General features: G+C 40.6%; 1 protein-coding gene across 3 annotated transcripts in view; it reads right to left on the bottom strand.

Annotated features, from left to right (window-relative positions):
• Window positions 1-19,578, bottom strand: part of MAP3K20 (mitogen-activated protein kinase kinase kinase 20) — a 152,880-nt gene that overhangs the window by 23,352 nt on the left and 109,950 nt on the right. For 2 of the 3 annotated variants that reach the window (XM_090280777.1, XM_090280784.1), the window contains exons 12-16: window positions 10,217-10,261; window positions 8,431-8,461; window positions 8,094-8,233; window positions 4,181-4,243; window positions 3,132-3,224 (exon numbers count right to left, since the gene is read on the bottom strand). In XM_090280777.1, the coding sequence (XP_090136903.1) occupies window positions 3,132-3,224; window positions 4,181-4,243; window positions 8,094-8,233; window positions 8,431-8,461; window positions 10,217-10,261 (372 nt within the window). Of the gene's footprint in view, window positions 1-3,131; window positions 3,225-4,180; window positions 4,244-8,093; window positions 8,234-8,430; window positions 8,462-10,216; window positions 10,262-13,303; window positions 18,842-19,578 lie in introns of those variants that run through there. The other variant, XM_090280789.1, reaches the window with a different exon arrangement.

The raw sequence follows: 19,578 nt of genomic DNA, 5'->3' as shown, positions 1-19,578 counted from the left end.
AAGAGATGAAAAGCAAGGCCCTACAACCAAGATTACCCTATCCAGCAAAGATATCATTCAGAATGGAAGGGCAGATAAAGTGCTTCCAGGACAAAGTAAAATTGAAGGAGTTCATCATCACCAAGCCATTATTATATGAAATGTTAAAGGGACTTATTTAAGAAAAAGGATATCAAAACTATGAACATTAAAATGAAAACTGTATCACAACAACCAACAACAGAAGCTAGGGAATCGAAACAAAGGCAAACTAAACAACTAGAGTGGGAACAGAATTATAGTTGTGGGGAGCATGTCAGGGGGAGGGCAGCTGAGAGGGGGAAGAGGGAGAGGGAGGGAAATGGCGCAGAAATTAAGAAGCAAGGTAGGAGGGTGGGGAGTAGACAGGGGGATGTTGAAAAGAGTTTTATGCATGACCCATGGACATAGACTAAGGGTGGGGGGCTGCTGGAGGGAGAGGTGTTGCTGGGTGGAGGACAGCAAAGGGAAAATAAATTGGGGCAACTGTAACACCATAATCAACAAAACATACAAAAAGAAAAAGAAAAAAAAAAAACTGGATGAGGGGAGCATGAAAAAAAACTTTACTAAAAGATTTATTTTTTACTTTTCCACATTAACTAATCATTTCTTTGTTAGTTCAAAGTTAGTTTTTGATTGCGCCTACTCTTGACTGAGTCTCTTTCAAGAAAATTCTTTCCTCTTCTTTTATCACCCACAAGACATAGAAACGTTTAAACACAGAGTCCTCATAAAGAAGGCAAATTAGAATGTGCAATTGTTTACCATGAGATGGGCTTGGAGGTGCCCACAGCGATGGAGTCTCAGGGTGAGAAGGGCCCGTGCTTGTTGTTGGAGAGAGAGGAACTTACTGTCCTGCCCCCTTTCTGTGGCTGCTTCTAACAACGGGCGTGAATAGACAACCCATTTGCAGCAGGAAAAGAAATGTATTCATAGACAGGAAACCTGGAGTGAGTCAGAGAAGCTCTCACTCAACCAAGTTGTGTGGCTAAAGCAAGGGAGGCAAAGATTTCCATTCAGCAAAAACATCAATATACCCGCAGCAGTGCAGGCAAGATACTCTCTCAGGTGTCTAGAAAGAGCATCTTTGGAAACCCCAGATGAAAATTCAACCCCTTGCAACAATTTCCATAAGCACTGTTTCCAGGGATGGCCTAGGTTAACAGAGGTGGATTTAATGGCCAGTGTACTGGGCGCCCGCCCTGGGCCCCGACTTCTGAAGGGCCCTGCAAAACCCCAACTTTACACTTTTTTCTAATGACACCAAGTTTGGTTTCACATGTGCAATTTTAATTATGTACAAGTTTACAATCAGCGGTAAAACCTGATGGTATGTTTATATTCGCTTATTTTCATTACTACACTGCATTCCATACACATATTAAGTTGCATAGGCCCCGTGCGGCTGCGCTACCGCTTGTCGGAGCAGTAGAATCGTATTTGCTACTTTGTACTTCCAAAGGTTCTCCTGTAGTGCAGACTTACGATATACGCAAATACGCAAGGATGTAAATTAGTTTGTGGATATGTACTTGTTTCACTTACGGTTTTAAAAATAGTTTTCTGTGAGTATAAATAAATATTCAGGTAAGTTGAAATTATATTAAAAAATTAATTCCTATTGCTGAAATTATATTAAGATAAAATTAATTCCTGTTGTTATATCAGCACCTGGATTTTCATAGTTTATGAATAATTTTTGAATTTTAATTAATCATTAATTTATTGCACTATAACAAAAATCTCTTCTCTAGTATTCTAATCATTCAGACTATTAAATTTTATATTTTCTTTTCATTGGTAGCTAGAAAAATGGAACGACATCAAAATTTTGTGATTATTATTCTGCTATTGTTAATTATACATATGTTCAAATTTTATTGGAAATAAAACATTAATAGTACATAATATTTTTTATTTATTTAAAAATATGGTTAATATGTATTTTTATTTTCCCTGTCGCTCTCTCTTTTTTTAAGGGGCCCAATATTTTCTTCTGCGCCTGGGGTCTCAGCTGACCTTAATCTGCCTCTGCCTGGGTATGCCTCCTTTCACGAGTGCAGGCCAACAGGCCAGTGCAGCCGACCCCAGCCCTACCAGAGCAGCAGGCTGCAGGCTGCGAGGAGCTGCACTTATAAGGTCTTCTGGCTGCCTCCAAGGAAAGGTACGAACCGTGCAGTAGTCAAGAGCTTGCTTCTGGGGTCTGAGAGGCCTGCATCCAAATCCTTATTCTGCTACTTGCTAGCCATGTAACCTTTGAACAAGTTAACCTTTCAGAGCCTCAGTTTCCTCATTTGTAAATGGGGGAAAATAACATCAACACCTCAGTACTGTGTGCCTGGAATGCTGCCAGTGCTCAATTAGTAGAAGTTATCATTATTACAAGTGATTTATGGTAATCCAAAGTAACACAAAATATTATGATTCCAATTTATATGCCACCCACATTAAGCAAGTTTTCCAGACTCTAAATAGAACATAAAGTAAAATCCTGATGGAATGAATCTTGGACAACTGTCTGGCCGCCCTATTTAGAGTTGATAATTTGAGTTTCCACATTGCCCACCATTCCATTCTCAATGTTGTTTTACTTTTGGTATTAAAAGCTGGTTTCCCTTAAGAAACAGGAAACAGGACGCTATGATGCCAAGTGACATAAACACTTGCTCTGACGTTCACTGCCCCCTGCCCATCCATCCTTCGGCGTGAGTTTCCTTGAGGATCCGGAGGGCAGGAAAGATTCCTAGATTGGATTACAGAGGCAGCTGGCAGCGTTTCAACTAGCGTCTATTCTATAAAGTCTACAAATTTACTCAGATTCAAGTTACCAGATGGGGCGGGGGGCAGTATATAAAATTATGGCATTCTAGGGTAGAAAAATAATAAATTAGGTTGAAATTTTTATTTTCAAATTGCATTTCTAGGGGTGAGATTGATTAATAAAACCATATAGATTTCAGGTGTACAAATTCTATACTACATCATCTGTATATTGTATTGTGTGTTCACCACCCCAAGTCTAGTCCCCTTCCATCACCATTTACTCCTCACCTTTATCCTTTTCTTAAATTAGGTTGAAATTTATCCAAAAGTTTTAAAATGTGATTTACCTGTGGGCCAGTTCCTGGTTTCAAGTGAAAACCAAAAACAAGTTCAAGGTTCACTATTTTTTCCTCATTTTCTTCAGGTTCACTTACTGAGTCCTAAAACAGAAAACCAAACGCCATTTATTCTAGATAGAGTTTTTACTTTTACTTCTCACGTCAAAGAGATGATTCCTCAGCACTAGTTTTTCCATTCTAATCTGTTGTTTAACTCTTGGTTATTTTTAGATTAAGCTTCAAATTACAATTACTTAAAGCAAGAGAAATTACGTTTTACGCTTTTGAGAACTTTCCCAAATGACTTATCTCCTGCACTACAGATGGAATGTCACCATCTGACATTTTTCACAGTGCATCTTGCATTGTGCAATTTTACCCTAGAAATGCACTTAGCACCTGGAGATGCGCTGAGAGACTTTACTTGAGAGTTTCACAACACTCAAAATATTTACAAGCTGTTCCCAAGGAGGAATTATGCAGTTCCGGGAGCATATGTGGATAGAGGTCCAAGCAGAGGCACAAATGAACCTTCTAGGGTTTAGAGATGGGAAACCATGGTTGTTAGTGAGTGAGAAGGATTCTGTGTATTCAGAGCAAGTATCTACTAATTTTATAACAAAGTATACAATATACCTTTAGACTATATTCAAAAGAATACATCGCATATATTAATATTTGTTCGAATAATAAGCCTCTCACCCCCAAATGCAAATGAACATCCAGAACTAGCAAGTGAATTCCTTCAGTGACCTATGGGTTAGACAAAGGTCACCAGAGCCAGGTAGGCCAGAGGTTGGCACTTCCATCCTCTAGCCTCTGAGGTGACATGTGTGATTCCTATCATGAATGTACTGTTAACATTTTAACTTTCAGGGAATAAGGGTATTCAATTTAGGCACATACTAAGCTTTATTCAAAGGGCCTTTTGTTGGACAGATATGATTACATTTCACTTCAAACAACAGTTCCCGACCTTGGCAAATTTAGGTGTGGAGGTAGCAGGTGCATATGTCAATAAAAGTAGCATATTCTCAGTAAGGAAACACCTTACTTACCTTGATTAGAGGTGGGAAGTGAAACAAGTTTAGATAATCATGGGTTAACTTCTCAATGGCTGACTGTAAAAAATAAATCACGTGACTTTATTAATGATCTGATAATGTCAAGGATTAAAATTATTGTGCACATATAAAGGCATTCTTTATTTATGTAGTTCATAAAATATCTTGGGGATGTTAATATCCAATGCCTATTGAAAATAAAACTGATTGTTCACAGTATTATACACAGTTTGTAATTATTTAATGGAACAAGAAAATATTTAAGAATTTAAAACTCAGACTAAACAATAAATAAAACCATTCTTCAAACACTGGTATAGTAGTGACAAGTTAATGTTCCCACATATAGAATGCACTTGTCACATTGAGTAACTGGGAAAAACAACAAAGAACATGAATATATCACCAGCAACTCTCAAGGAGGCTGCAATCCCACTCAAGGGTTTGTTGAATTGTAAGGACATTTCTGCGGGTATGTGTCCAACGCTCCCGCCCCGCCCCCCCAATGAAGCACAAAGAACTCTTAAAGGAAAGGAGGACAATTTAAATTATGATTCTTTTTTCTACTCCTCAGGTATAATCCAGCTTTTCTGTGAACTGAACATATCATGTAGAGAGTAAAAAAGTGCCAATGTGAGAAAAATTAGATGCATTTTACAAAATGAAATGAAAGCTGTTGACATTTGACAATGTAATGAACACTTCCTGGATGTGCAGCCCTGTTCCTTGTATGCAGCCTCTCCACACAAAGGCTGCCAGGCGCAGGAAGAAGGGAGCCAAGACAGGCTCCAAGGGACCACTGAGTAGCAGAAGGGCAGGTGGAAAGACCGCTGCAGTGGCTGGTTTTATGACCTACCATTGAAGGGCTGAGAGCCGCTTTGAGAAGGCATGCAGCAATGCTTGTGCCTGCCTTAGTGAAAGAGCAGAAAATGAAGGTGTGAGAAAGAGTGTGTGTGTGTGTGTGTGTGTGTGTGTGTGTGTGTGTGTGTGTAACACTTCTGACAAGTACCATGAGGACTCCTCGAGTCTGGAGATACTCATCTGGTATCCCATCCCAAAAGGCCCAGCTTGAAGCATTGTTTATCCTCAGCACCCCAAGAGTATATGCAGGACCCTCCCAGAGCAAGTTCCCATGACTCTTTTTCCTTAATTTTTTTTCTCTCATATAAGCTTATTGGTCAGAATGACCCACCACCCAGCTGAGCTGAATGGAAGTGTCGCCTGTTGACTGAGCCTCCACTATGTGGCCACTCTGATAGAGCTGGGCTCTGGTGGTTAGGTGGAGGGTCCACATGCCTGACTTTTGTCTCACCCCTCTGAGAACCAGCTGTCTTGATGTGCACATGCAGACTCAACTGGAAGCTTGAAGGGAGTCCTGAGTCCCCCCAGAGATGCTGGTCACACCCTCTTTTGGATCTCAGGAGCAGAGGACACTGCACTGACCAACCCCAAATAGCAGCTTCCAACAGCAGCTTCTTCTCTGTGCAAGTGTTTCTTGGCTTCTCTATAGCACAGACCTTGTTTCTACAAAGCTTTTTCCTCCTTGGGCTTCTGTGATACTATTCTCTGCTCCCTGCACCACTTCCTACCTCCAAACTGCTCTCTTACCTCCTCTGTCCTTCCTTCTCTCCTTTTGCATTTTCACTACACCAGTGAGGCCTTATTGTTCTCTATATAACAACCTCTGAACTAGTTTTTCAAAATCCAGCCTTTCCTTTCTAACCCACGTTAAAACTTCCAGAAGCAGAGTTTTAAACATGTCTGTTGCCCAAACTTCCAATACTCCCCACAGATCCCAGATCCCAGGCCTGAGGTCGTAGCTGTCCACCGCCCTACCACTTTCTGCGTCCTGAGTTCTCCACACCTGGGCTTCCATCGCACACTCATTGTTCCTTTACATTCTCTTCTGCTCCCTTTCTCTCTTAACTGCTTATCTTCTCTTTCTAGATCAATGTTCTTTCCTTTATCACTCCTGTCTACATTCCAAATTCTGTGCTTCCTTCAAGATCCAGCTCCAGGGCCACTGACTCCCTGATGTTTTCGCTCTGTCTCCCCCGCTGCACCTCCCGAGTGGAGGTAATGAAATAGCTCCTTTCCTCCAAACTGCAATGACCCTATATTATGAGAAGCTGTATGTACATGTTTTATCTCTTCTCCGGGACATAAATTCCTTTGGGGAGAATTCTTCATTGTGTCCTCTCATGCCCCGTCTTGCAATTTGTAGGCATTTACTGAATTTGTTGAACAAGAACGAATGTGTCGGATGTTGCTGGCATTAATGACATCTACCAGCATGGAGGGAGCACTCTGGTTGTCCTGAGCCAGGTCTGGGGATGTTTAAATCATGATGGGTTTTGGTGAGGTGTCACAGCTTGCCACCCCTTTCCTCCTGACCGCTCCTTAAGGAACGTTGGTCCTTCTTCAAAGCCAGAAGAGGTGGGAGCATCTTCTTGGGCAGCTGCCAAATAACATAAGATTTACCAAATTTCTCTTTTGAAACTCTGAAACTTTTCTGTTCCAGAGAAAATAATTTTTCCTACTGCAGTCCATCTATGCCAGCATGGAGTTTGGGGATGAACTTGCCCACACCCAGAGGTCAAGGCTGAGTTACTTGCCAGCCTTTGAGGTGTATGTAGATGCCTGAGTTTCCTACCCATCTTCTAGAGGGAAAGACATCAAGGTTAAGGCTAAGCCATTGTCCGAGGGGTGTGGAGGGCTGCAAGGATGATTCTTACATGGACCCAAGGCCCACAGAATGCAAGCAGATGGGTTCTCTTGGAATGGCAGGGAGATTTCCCTAGAAAGGCCAGTGCTGGGAGTTCTAACAGAGGTAAAGGGAAAAGTAGTTGGCATGTTGATTGAGGCCTGGTGAAGATGTTACTTTGGGTGGGAAGCTGCTTTCCTACATTTCCTTCTTTATTCTATTTCCCTTTCTAACATATGGCCACCCCTCCATCTACCCACATGGGTGTTGAGGTTTGGGGAGCAAACTTGATTTTATCCTAATATCTCTCTCTTAATGACAATGTCCACACAGATGCCAGAGAGTCTTATTTGGTTTGAGAAACTAAAAAGCAAAACAGAAACAAACAGATCTGGTTGCTAACTTACAAGAAAAAAGCGCCAACAAAAACAGAGGTTTAGCTCTAAAACAGTCTGAGGCGGGAGCTGTGGGGGCAGTGCCACACCCGCCTGAGCAGATGTGGCCTCAGAGCACACCTGCGGTGGCATCTGCCACTGCTCAAAATTAGGAAGATTGCAAAGTTAACTCACACTCCGTGGACAGGTTCCGGCATCCTTAGGGATTCCTAATGGATATCTAGCCTCTCTGGCCTTAAACAAAGGTGCACCCTGCTGTTCCGGGATGGGATGCCAGCTCTGCAGGAGCCCCGCTGCCTTATTCCCACGTCCCCTGGCACACTAAGCTCTCCCCCGCCCTGTGCCTTCCACAGGCATGCTCTATGCCTGGAACACCTCTTCCTCTCCCCCCTTCCCCTGGTTTACACCTGCTTGTTCTTCAGCTCTTAGCTCCTTCCTAATTCTTCACAGAAGCCCCTCCTCAGTCCAACCTCATCTTTGTGACATTTCTTACATCTATCATTTTCCCATTATTGCAGGATTAATACCTATCTTCTCCACTAGTCTGGAGAATTCCTGAGGACATGGGGGTGACATTCAGGTGTGCCCAGGTGACTTCTGCTGTGTCAGGTATTAACCCTTTTGTTGTGGCTTATGAGGGAAAAGTAGGGTCCCATGGGAGCAGCAGCTAAAAATCAACTGGTGTGGATGTGGTTACGCACAACCAGCGCAGCCCGGTCTCCGTCCACACCCGCCAACACGACACACGGTCTGCTGCAGAGTGGGAGCTCAGTGAAGAGCTGCGGACAGCTCTCCCTGTCTGAGGTACCTTGAAATGAATGATATGCCCCTTGGAGACTATGCCCATGTCTTTCAAGTCTTCCTCCTCCAGGAGAAGCAGCCGCTTTCCTGTGATGTTGTTTTCCTTAAACAAGCTTGCATAGACGCTCATCTCTTCTGAGGAGTCACCTGAGGGAAGTGATTAGAAGGCAGAATAAAATGAGATGAAATCATGGCCAAAGCAAAGTTAACTCCATGAATTAAGAAGGTAAAGTAGGGGGTATTGGGCAGAGGGGCGCAAAGGGGAAGAAAATTGGGACTACTGTAACAACATAATCAATAGAATATACTTAAAAAAAAAAAAGAAGGTAAAGTATTCCACTTGCCTTTTCGGACGAGCTGCTGAACCCAAAAATACTGTGAAAGAGAGGACACATAGTTTTGAAGATTCATACATGGTCAGTGGCCAAGACTTAACAGTAAAACCTATAGTTCTCAATGGAGTAAAATATCTTAAATCCTTGGTTCAACCACAAAGGTAAAATAGAAAATTTTTTATGATTTTAAAACTTCCAGGCTTTCAAATTGAAGCTACCCCTCTCTTTGGGGTACTTGGACATTTGAGGAATATTGGTTTTCCTTCTTATTTGGGAAGTATTTAAAAATCCTTTCAAAAAGGTTCTTATAATGATTTCCCATTTGTGTCCCCAGGGCTATTGAGGGGCACTGGCTTACCCGGCAATTGTGAGTAACAGGAACCACACAGCAGTGGACAGAGAACTGGGGAGAATGTGTCCTCTGTTCTGCCTGGTCATGAAGCAGTTACGTGGACCAAGACAAGTTAAAGTGCCCTATATAGAATGAGGTTGGAATCAGTGACCGTCAGTCCTTTAATCCCATTTGGTACACATTTACCAGCAGCTTCTCACAGTACCCTGGTCAAGGGAGACTGAAGGGAGGCCAGACCCAGTCCCAACAATTCTCTGAGGTGCCCTTGACTCTGGAATTTTATTTCAATGATTTAAAAACCACTGAACCCTGGGGCAAAGACTAAAAATATCCTTTTAAAAATTTCCATCTCAAATTAGATGCATCAACTTTGCAGCTGGGGATAAAGGCATTAATTATGTCCATGCCTGTGGATAAAGAAGATCCTATGTCTTCTTTCCCTGTTAGGCACGGCTGGTGGGAACCTTAGAATCACCAGGGCTCAGCAAACAGGGCGAAGTGGACGCAACTGGTGCCAAGTTTCCTTTCCCTGTAGAAGCCAGAGGTCAACTAATGTTGAAAGCGGCTTTACTTCAACAGAATACAAAGGCCAGGGAGGTAAATGCCTTGGCCCAGAAACCAGGTTGAGTTAGGTAAACAGACCTCCCCAAGAGTTTCTAGTAGTGAGTTTGTACGTTGTGGCACCTGGTCCATTTCCTGTGGTGGGAGCCTGCTAAGGATGGCATTACAGCCTTTTTCTTCTTTTTCACTTAATGATACCTAGAGCATAAGCTCCTGAGGTCTCTGATCAAGAATTCTCAGACCTGTTTTTCACTAAGGAAACAGATACAGAGATACAACAGACTCAGTAGGATTCTCCCTTGGGGTCACTCCCCAGGTATAGAATGTAGGACTTGACAAGTCTATCCATGTTCACTCAGAAACATGGGGATTCTTTGGCTCCAGTTGCCGAGAAGTGTCTGAGTGCTCATGTCCATCCTCCTTGGGAAGGTGAGAGTCAAGGTGGCAAAAATGAACCTGTCACTTGAACTGGCCTAAGGCTGGAAGGAGACCCAGTTCAGCAAAATTGCCTTTACCAGATTTTTCTCCACTGTGGTTCAAGTCCATTCCTAGTAATCTTAGGAAAATTTAAGGCCAATTCTTTAAAAGTGTGTTAATTTGGTATCTGGATCAGCGCTGTAGGTTTGTCATTGGTATTCATTATTGTTTTCTGGAATACCTTTCAGAGCAAATAGGGAGGTGGAATCTTATAAGAATTGAAGAGATACTTGCTTTGCCCTTGAGGCCTTATTTAAAACATTACAGCATTAAAAAAAGAAAAACATGGAATCTGTCAATTTCTAGTTCTGAAGGCCCAAGCCTCGCTAGCTGCATCTTTAACTTGTGGACAAATTTATAAAAAACCTGCCCCCATCAAATGAGGCATTAGCAGAAGCAGCTTACCACGTCATCTTCGGTCCATGAGCCAATTTCAAAGGAAGGCAGCAGCTGCGTGGGAAATATGAATAAAATTTTTAAAAAGTAATATTATCATTTTTTTGTTTGTTTGTTTATTCTATTGTCTAGTTTAGCTCTCAGGTGCCACTCTGGCTTGTTTCCTCTTGTACGTGAGGCTGAATGGAAAACAAGTTTCCTGATCTTAAAAGGAATTTTTCAGTGCTTCAAGGATTTTGCCCACAGAAACCAGTCAGGTGCATCAACCTCTCAGTAACAATTCATTGCACCTTCTTCTTCAGAGTTTTTTTTTTTTTTTTAACTTTAAGGGGAGAGACAGACAGACAGACATCAGTTTGTTGTTCTACTCATTTATGAATTCACTGGTTGATTTTTGTATGTGCTATGACTGGGGATTGAACCTGTACCCTTCATGTATCAGGATGATGCTCTAAGCAACTGACCAGGGCCCAATTCATTGCCCTTTGTGAGCTGCTGTAGCCAGACACTGTACATCTTGAGATTTCTCTCTTGGTACTTAGCACACCAAGAGTCCTTTTATAGTCCACAATAGGGCTTGGCAGCCAAGGAATTTCTGACATTTGTCAGATGCCAGAGCCTTCCTTGGAATCCTCAGTCAACATGAGGATTTTCTGAATTATTAACGAAAATTCCAAAGCAACCAGTTGGTAACCAGACGACTCATGCTTATTTTTACAGGAGAATTTCTAAGTGTTTAACTAAATGTTTTGCTTGCATTATATTTTTAAACCCAAATATTAGGATCCATGGATGAAGAAGGACAAGTGAAACTGGAACTGTTCTAAGAAGCCCAGGTTGCAAAGTTGCTCTAACTAAAACAAAGCACTCTCCCTACAGGGCCATGAACAGGAAAGGTCACTTGGCAAGAGGACTTCTGTTAGCACTGTCTTCAGAGCCAAAGGGCTACTCACGTCAGTGTGTGCCCTACGGCTGTAGACTAAATAATAAATGCCTACACAATTTGAAGAAAAACAAAACCCTGGGTCTCCTGTGACTTGGTTTAGAGTTTGTTATAGCCATTAACTTTAACTAACTTAACTTGTCAAAATGGTTGAATTGCTCCTGAGATAATGTGGCAAAGTGCTATTTAACCTCAGTTAAAAATAACATTTTTTTGTGGGTAAGTTGGAAAAAAGCTGAATTTGGTTATTTTTAATAGTGTAAAACTTAGAGGGTGAGCCAGTCCTTTAATCTGCAGCTATTTTGAACCCACGTGCTCCAACCCTGCTAGGAAAGGCATATCTCTGCCTTCAAGGAGCTTTTAATCAAAATGGGGTAAAACAGGTGTGAAGTACGTATGGAGGAGATCAAGGCCATCTTCATCTCGGTTTACACTCAGTGCCTGGCATACACTACCCAATAAATTTTTGTTTAACAATTTGTGAAGTGAATAAAATTGAGGGTGCTTTTATTAAAATTCTAAATTCTCTTGTATAGAGTTCAATGTCTGTGGGTTTGCCAGGGAAAAGGGAGGGTTTCATAGACTAAGATGGGGGATTGGAAAACATAGTGGCTTGAGCTGCGCACTGCAGGGCAAGGAGACGCGCAGTGACTGCAGGTGAGTAGAGGCAACGGGCAAAACGTTGGCAGTGATGGGGGTGTAGGGAGAGGAAGGATGGGTGTGACACATTTGCTCAACCAGGGCACCGGGAACAGAATGCGTGTGTATGTCTAAGAAGAAAGGAAAACTAGGCTGATTCTGGGGGTGGGGGGGTTGGGCAGAATTTTCTTTAAACACCCACTGGTTACAATGACTATGAACCTGTAGAGTTTGAGTAATAGATACATTGCAAGGGCAGAAGTCGCTACTCCTCTCTCTGTCCTCTGCTGCCCCCATGTACTCCGATTCCCTTGGGACTGCCCCTTCCCTCCTCTGAATACCTGGCCTATGTAGGACTCAGTGGTCACAGGCACTCACCTGCTTTAATAATGCAGAAGGGAATAGGATCTAAAACTGAACTCCATCAAAGAAAATATATGAGAAGTTTTATTCTTCACAGGGCAGCTGGATACAGCTGCAGAAACATGTCATTTCCCTTTCCCATCACGGATACAAATGTGAAGGAAATTTGTTGATTAGTTCAAGAAACAACAGACTAACTTCCAAAAATGTTCCCCTGCACCAGGGCTTGCTTTTATAGGGAGGAGAGGGATGTGCGGTGTTTTGATTTTTATACCATTCCCAAATGTTGTGCTAAACAAAATTTGATAAAGAGGTATTTCTTGATTAGAATCAATGTTGTCAATGAAACAACGAATCAATACCAACACCTTTGGTTTTAATGTCAGAAGGGGAGAAGAGTTTTCTTGTACTCTGAGGAGGGCTCATCAAGATGAGGCCAAGGGAAAGACAGTGAGTTCAGGGTGATACTCGCTGTGGCAGAATTCTGTGTCTCTTTTTTTAAATCCTCAGCCCAGGATATGTTTTTATTGATTTTAGAGAGAGAGGAAGGGAGACAGGGAGAGAGGGAGAGAGAGAGACAGAGACAGAGAGAGACAGAGAGAGACAGACTGAGAGAGAGAGAGAGAGAGAGAGAGAGAGAGAGAGAGAGAACATCTATGTGAGAGAGGAACATCAATCAATTGCCTCCCGAAAGTGTTCCTATGGGGACTGAACCCACAACCTTTTGGTGTATGGGATGATGCTCCAACCAACTGAACCACTGGCCAGGGCGTGCTCTGGCAGGATGCTTGCAAAGACCAGTGAGAGGAAGGCACTGTTTTAAAACAGTTTGGATTTGGCAGGACAGTGGATAAGAGTTAATGACCTCCAGCCACACAGTGGTTCACCACTTCCTTTGCGTTTTCTGTACCTTGTTAACATATCAGTGTACCTGCTGTAGGGTGAGTCCTAAGCCTTTTTCTCTTTGAGGATAAAAAAGAATCCAACTTGTGGCTGCCCTGTCACTTTACAAATTCATTATTTACACTCCAAATGAGTTCAGGGGAGAAAAGCTCACTTGTGTGCACGCGTGTGACAGTGATTCCGTCAAAGCATGTTGGGAATCGAATCCGACAAAGATGTGATGTACGCAGTAACACATAACAAAGGGATTTACTGTCAAAACGTTTATTGTAAAATGGAGCCTTAAAACAAAGGAAAGCAAAGTTCACATCAAAATGAAATTTATAACACCAACTTGGATTTCTGAATACATTGTGGACTTTGTGCTGGAATATCAAATTCCAACTATGAAGTCAATAACTGAGTAGCCTTACCACACAGGTAATCTTCCATACAAACATTACACAAGCTTTTGGCATAGGACTTGCTCAGAATAACATTGCAATAGAATAATTGAGAAAAAAAATTGTTAAAAAAAATAAAATGATAATGCCATCTATTCAAAGCTCACACCCAAAGAATATAAATATTTTCTATTATTTAGTACAAAAATTTTAAACAGTGTAAAAGCAATATGTGCATTGTATTGTACCTGACATTAAAAGATATATTGTTCTGCACACGATGTAAAATAATTAATGTAGGTGTTTGAAACTCCACTTTGAAGTAAATAATCACATGCCAGAAAGCTCTTCACAGGCGATAGAGTGAAAACTAAGTTGGAAACAGAGGAAATGTTGCGAGTCCTCCAGATTTCCTGGTAGGCACTCATTTTTCATCACAGAAATGGTGCATCTAGAGCTGGCAGGCTATGCTACAGTCAAAAGAACAGAGCAGAATCTTCTTTCTGGCAGCACTTAAAATCTAACCTGGAAAACAGTCCTACTCAAAAAGCAGCAAAAGGTACCTGATTATAGAAAAATTATGCTCTATTATATATGTGGTTTGGTGAGATTGCTAATTTCAAAAGGCTATAACAAGTCTAGTGTATCAAAAAAATTAAAGTATCAATATTTAACTCAGAATAAGTTTTAAAATGATCTTTAAGAATTTCTTACCACTCCAATGAAAACTCTAAAAATAAAATTATGTATCTCATAGTGCTACAGAAGTCATTTTGGATTGCTCCCAAACCTTCCCCACACCCCTGATTCCTTAATTTTAATGGAGATCAAGTTTGAATTCTTCAACTGGTGTTAAAGTCTAACAAATCTGCTGCATGTTAAAAATCATGGGCCAATAAAAGGTCCTTCAACAGTTCCACAACATCAAAAATAAGGGGTGCCTGCAACCTCTTTTCATTGGTAACTCATGTAAAATATTAAATTGTGACTTCACTAAAGAAAGAAAAAGATTGTCAGGAAAAGGGTCCTTTTAAAGGAACCTGGCTACTTTGCAGAACTGTAGCTTCAACAATGTTTTTCTTTTTTATTAGTGTGGCCTCAGTGTAACAGGAGAGTAAACTGAACTATTTCATAAAGTTTCCACCAGCATTATCACGGGGAAAGAAACCATTTCCACAGTGGGGATTTAAGATAAATGCCACAAACCTACAAAAGTCAGATTCTGTAGCTGTGGTAAGGCTGCAAACAATCCTTTGACGTGGGTGATTTTGTTTGGGGGGAGAAGTAAGACATGGAGCTCTAAAACTGCCCGGTTTATGAGTGAGTCTCTCAGTGGAGGGCAAGATGGGCGTTTTGGGTGGAATTCTTTATGGGGTGCGACTGTCCCTGGCAATGGGATGTTACCATTTTTGGCACAGGGCACTAAATACACCCCCAGCCGCCATGACAAGCAAAAATACGGCTGGCACTCCCAAACACCGCAGGGTGACAGCCCTGCCCCTGGGGAGGACCACCAGCAGGCCACCATCTATTATAATGCTACGGGATCACCTGCAGGAGTGAGGGACAAAAGCTGAAAGAATAGTGCATTTCCAGTCGTGTGGCTCTGACAATGACTACTACAAGGCAGAGTTCCGATTCTCATTTTGAATCTTCCAATGTCTCTGTTTCTTTCTCCTCTTCAAAATGTACCCTTTTGGTAGGTCAAATAATTGGAAATAAATTCAACACCAATAATGTGCCATTTCAAAAACGGATCTGAAAAGTGAATTAGAAGCTGCACAATTAACTTCAGCATTAGATTTTCTGCATATGGTTGACAACCACTTCTTTTTAAAATTAATAAAACAAATTATAGAGTCTACAGTCTTCTAATCCTCACAGAGTGAGATCACATGAACATTTAGTTTATCGGATACAGGTTTCAGGGATGTTCAAAACCCTAGAAAGATACTGATTTGGTATAGAGAGGGGAATAGCCAGGGCCACATGGTAACAACCTATAGCCTAATTCTCAGTGGAGAATGATTTCAAGCTTGTCACTAAGGTTATCAATCTGCTGTATCCTAAATTCTAGCAGTTTCTCGATGGCAGGATATTGTTATAACCATCTCTGGAATATTGGTGGGAAAGGCAGGAATTGAACGATTAAAGAAATATTGCCTAATTAACAGTGACTGTGGGCCTGGGTACAGAGTCCTATTACCTTTATCTTTTGGCCCTACTTGACTTGCTTTTATTAATGCAGCAATACTTTATGTAATCATAACATATTTATATGTAGAGAAAAAAATGTCAGTTTCATTCAGTTCATATGTTCTAAATTCACTGCTGATTATTCCTAAATGAGGACAAGGCTTACATTCTTACATCAAGTGCACAGATCCAAAATCAGCCCACGGGGATTCCCTTACCAGTGAGGCCATTCCTGACCACACATTAAAAACCTCAACACTTCCCATGCACCTATCCTCCTTTCTGCTTTATATTTCGGCAGGCACTTATCAAATGTTTTCATACTATATTACACACTAGTTTTGTTTATTGCTTTATTGCTTTTTTTTATGTTTTATTTATGATTTAAGGTTCACAAGTGCAAATATTTGTTTCTTGCTGTTGCCTAGAATAGTACCTGGCACAGAGAAGGGGCTCAATGAATATTTGTGAAATGAATGACTTTATCTTTGCATGGTAAAATGTGCAAGAGGCTTTTAGAAAATTATTTTAATGTTTCTTTTTTTGTTTTTGTTTCCCCATTACCATTTAGCACCCTTATAGCAAGAGGCTTTTCAACCACCCTCTTTGGCTCTCTCCTTCAGGTTGCTAAGCCACAGTGCCCCAGGGCACGCTGGGAAGTCGAGAGCTGAAAACCGTCCCTTCTATTCCCCTCCAAGATTTTCTGCTGGAGTGGCTTGTCTTGAGTCGGAGAGCACAGACAGGATGCTCATTTAAGTGTGTGCCCATTTGTCACTGGCACAATATTGTGGTTTGTGTGTATCTGTATGTCCGGTCAGATTGGGTAAGTGGGGAACCCATTTTCTAGGTGAGAGGCTTACCTTCTCTTTCTGTGCTGCCTTAGTCTGTGGGTGGTAGCTTCAAAGAGCAACAGAACAAATCTATAGCTCACGTATTTTCCTGAAAGCGATCCACTTTCAATTTCATCTCATACTAAACAAATACCACTTGAAGTCGACAGTTTAGTTTTCCAGAAGGTTACTGAAACCACTCCTTTTTCAGTGTCTTTTCAATGACATAATTCCAGTAGGTAATATTAACTGACCATTTACCATGGGCCTGGTACTTACATGCTTTACATGTATTAATTAATTAATAATAATAATAGTAATAATAATCCTCACAACAATCCTTTGATGTAGGTGCTATTATCATTCCCATGTGAAAGAGCAAACAGACACATAGAAGTTAAATAATTTGCCCAAGGTTTTACAGTGATTAGACCCGGGCTTTGAATAGTGATCTGACTTCAGATCCCTCTCTTTATCATTCTACTTACTTAGTCTGTTCTACATCTCACACCCAGAACATTTTATTCATTATTTTTTTCTCCAAATAAAGCTGGAACAGTGTACTGATCATTTTGTGGTATTTTTCAGCTTTTAATGGGGACTAGAAACATGCTACGCTTCAAATTCCAAGACGCTTTTTATAATCAAATATAATTGGAAATAGTATTAGATAATATCTGTGATGATACCCTTTCTTAAATCTTCCATAAAAAGAATCACCAAAAATGCTTTGATATACTAGTCAAATGAATGGCGCTGCTCTCTAATTTGGGTTGAAAAGTCTCTGTTCTTTTACTTTTTTAAAATATAACTATAAATGTTCTGTAGCTTTTCCTTTTTAAACCATGTTTTGTAGTTTAAATAAGCTTTAACAAATATATGATAACATTTGGAGAATCTCTCTCTGGCTACCTAGGGGTTTAGAGCAGCACCTACATATACTTCTCTTTAACACTGGCATCACTTAGTCAGGGTTCAAAAAAGACAATCCTGGAGGACTACATTTGATATAAAAAGAACCCTTCATCTTGCACTTTTGCCTAAGTAATGAAAACGTATCTTTGCCATTCCTTTTATAATATTTCCTTCCTCAAAAAAATCTGTACATGTATTTAGAATCCAAGATGATCGGCCCCACTGGAAAACAAACATGCATACTGAAGGGCAGAGCAGGCCTGCGTCAACACTCCCACGGCCTGCAACTATCCCTTTAAGACTGTATCTTTCTCTCCGTGTAAAGGAAAAGGTAAGTCTTAGGTGACAGTGTGCTGTTGTCAAGAAGTGTCCAGGGCTAGCACGGGGATGGGAGCCTGTGGCATCTGCTGCTCTTCTCAAATTAGGCTATTTCTCCTTCACATGTACTGTTGAGAGCATCTCTCAGGTCTTACTTTGAAAAGTTGTGCTATTAAGTATTGAAAATTCTCTGCATTTAGGTATTTCTGAAGAGGTAGTTGTTATAACCTTCTTTCATTTCAACTTTTTTATTGTTGGCTTTTGTAGTAACTATCAATTATTTCTGACAGTACAGTGTATTGCCACAAGGAAGAAAAAGTAGCATGTTATAAGAAAATCAAGTGTCAAAGAAGAATTAGGAGTTAAGAGTGCTTGTTCAAAATGTAAGTTTTCTTAAGCAACTGAATAAATGAAATCAAATCAAATGAAATCAAATACAAGCTATCAAGCTATTCATGAAAGAAAAAGCCAGAATGCCATTAATTAAAAATACTATATTGTGTATGGAATCACCAATTTCTATAATCAGGTACCACATTTGCTGATTCATATACCTTTTTGGCTTGATTTCCCCCCCATTTTTCTGTAAGCAAAAACAAATCAAAAGTAAAATCAGTAAAGAAATGACTGTCACATAAATGTACTTGGCCTACAAATGCAAAGCTTGGCTTTCTACCTCCTTACTGGTTACTGTACAGACTGAGATCACAAGTTTCTTTTGTTTTTCCAAATATTTTCAATTTTATTACTTTGCTTTCTGCTTTCATTCACTATTATTATCCATGTCATTATCCTCCTCATCACCGTCATCATCATCATCGTCACCTTCTGACAAGTCAAGATCACTGAAACCCAGGGCCATGTTCACCTTCTTCCCCTTTCTCTTAGATGTGGTTTTGGAAGAATTCTGCTTGGCTTGCATGTTTATCTGCATCCCAGAATGCAGCACAGCTCCTGCTTTGTTCATTGAGAAGATATCCCCAAAGCCCATCAGCATCATGGCCTGCAGACTTGGGTTCATGCCATGGCCCTCCCCGTTACTTGTTGCTGTGATCTGACATGACATCTCTGCACTGTTTGACTCCTCTGTCTTAGATTCAAAGTAAGACTCCTCAGACATTCTTGCAGCAAGAGGCAAGAGAAGCTATCACAAGGGAAGAAAGGACAGAAGGAAAAAGAGAAATTAGGACCACTTCAAATAAAGGAAACAGATACCACAAAATTAGCAGGCACTGCACGGGAGGTAAGTGATTAGGGAACTAAATGAATGTAGGGAATTATCCGAGAATTTATTTAATGGCAGATTTGGCTCCAGGATAGTTGCCATAATTTATAAATGACAGAATACATCACAGCCAAAAGTATGCAAAGCACTGTAGCAAGCCAAATTGCAAATGGGAAGGACGCTGCAAGTTTTAAGTCTTCATTTTGCTTAAAACAAAGTCGTTTTTAGGATTTTTCTTAATTTTTCCCAATTTCACTTTCACAGAGAAATATTAGTTAACTATTATATTAACAAAGAAATTAAGTAGAGATGACATCTCAAGTAAAAATCAAGAAAACTTGCACCAAAGAAGAAAAGCTTAGAGGAAGCGTGGAAACAGCTCAGCACTCAATATAGTTCTGGGGAAGTGTGGTCGTTAATTCCCTTTTTAGCTAGATGAGTATCTGACTGTAAACTAAGCATGAGCCTAAAATTCACTTGTTTCCATTTATTACTTATTACAGTCAGAGAAGATATAATACTAGTCATTCCATTTATGAAATAATTTACTTGTGAACAAATTCTAGATTCTGTCTAACATTTATGTTATTAACATTTATTTATGTATGTTACATAAATACATATGAAAATTGGGAGGAAAGGAAATTACTATTAAT

Source organism: Furipterus horrens, unplaced genomic scaffold, assembly GCF_987537825.1.
Source record: "Furipterus horrens unplaced genomic scaffold, mFurHor1.1.pri manual_scaffold_1, whole genome shotgun sequence".
In the NCBI taxonomy this organism is placed as follows: domain Eukaryota; kingdom Metazoa; phylum Chordata; class Mammalia; order Chiroptera; family Furipteridae; genus Furipterus; species Furipterus horrens.
This window is presented reverse-complemented; position numbering and strand designations above follow the sequence as displayed.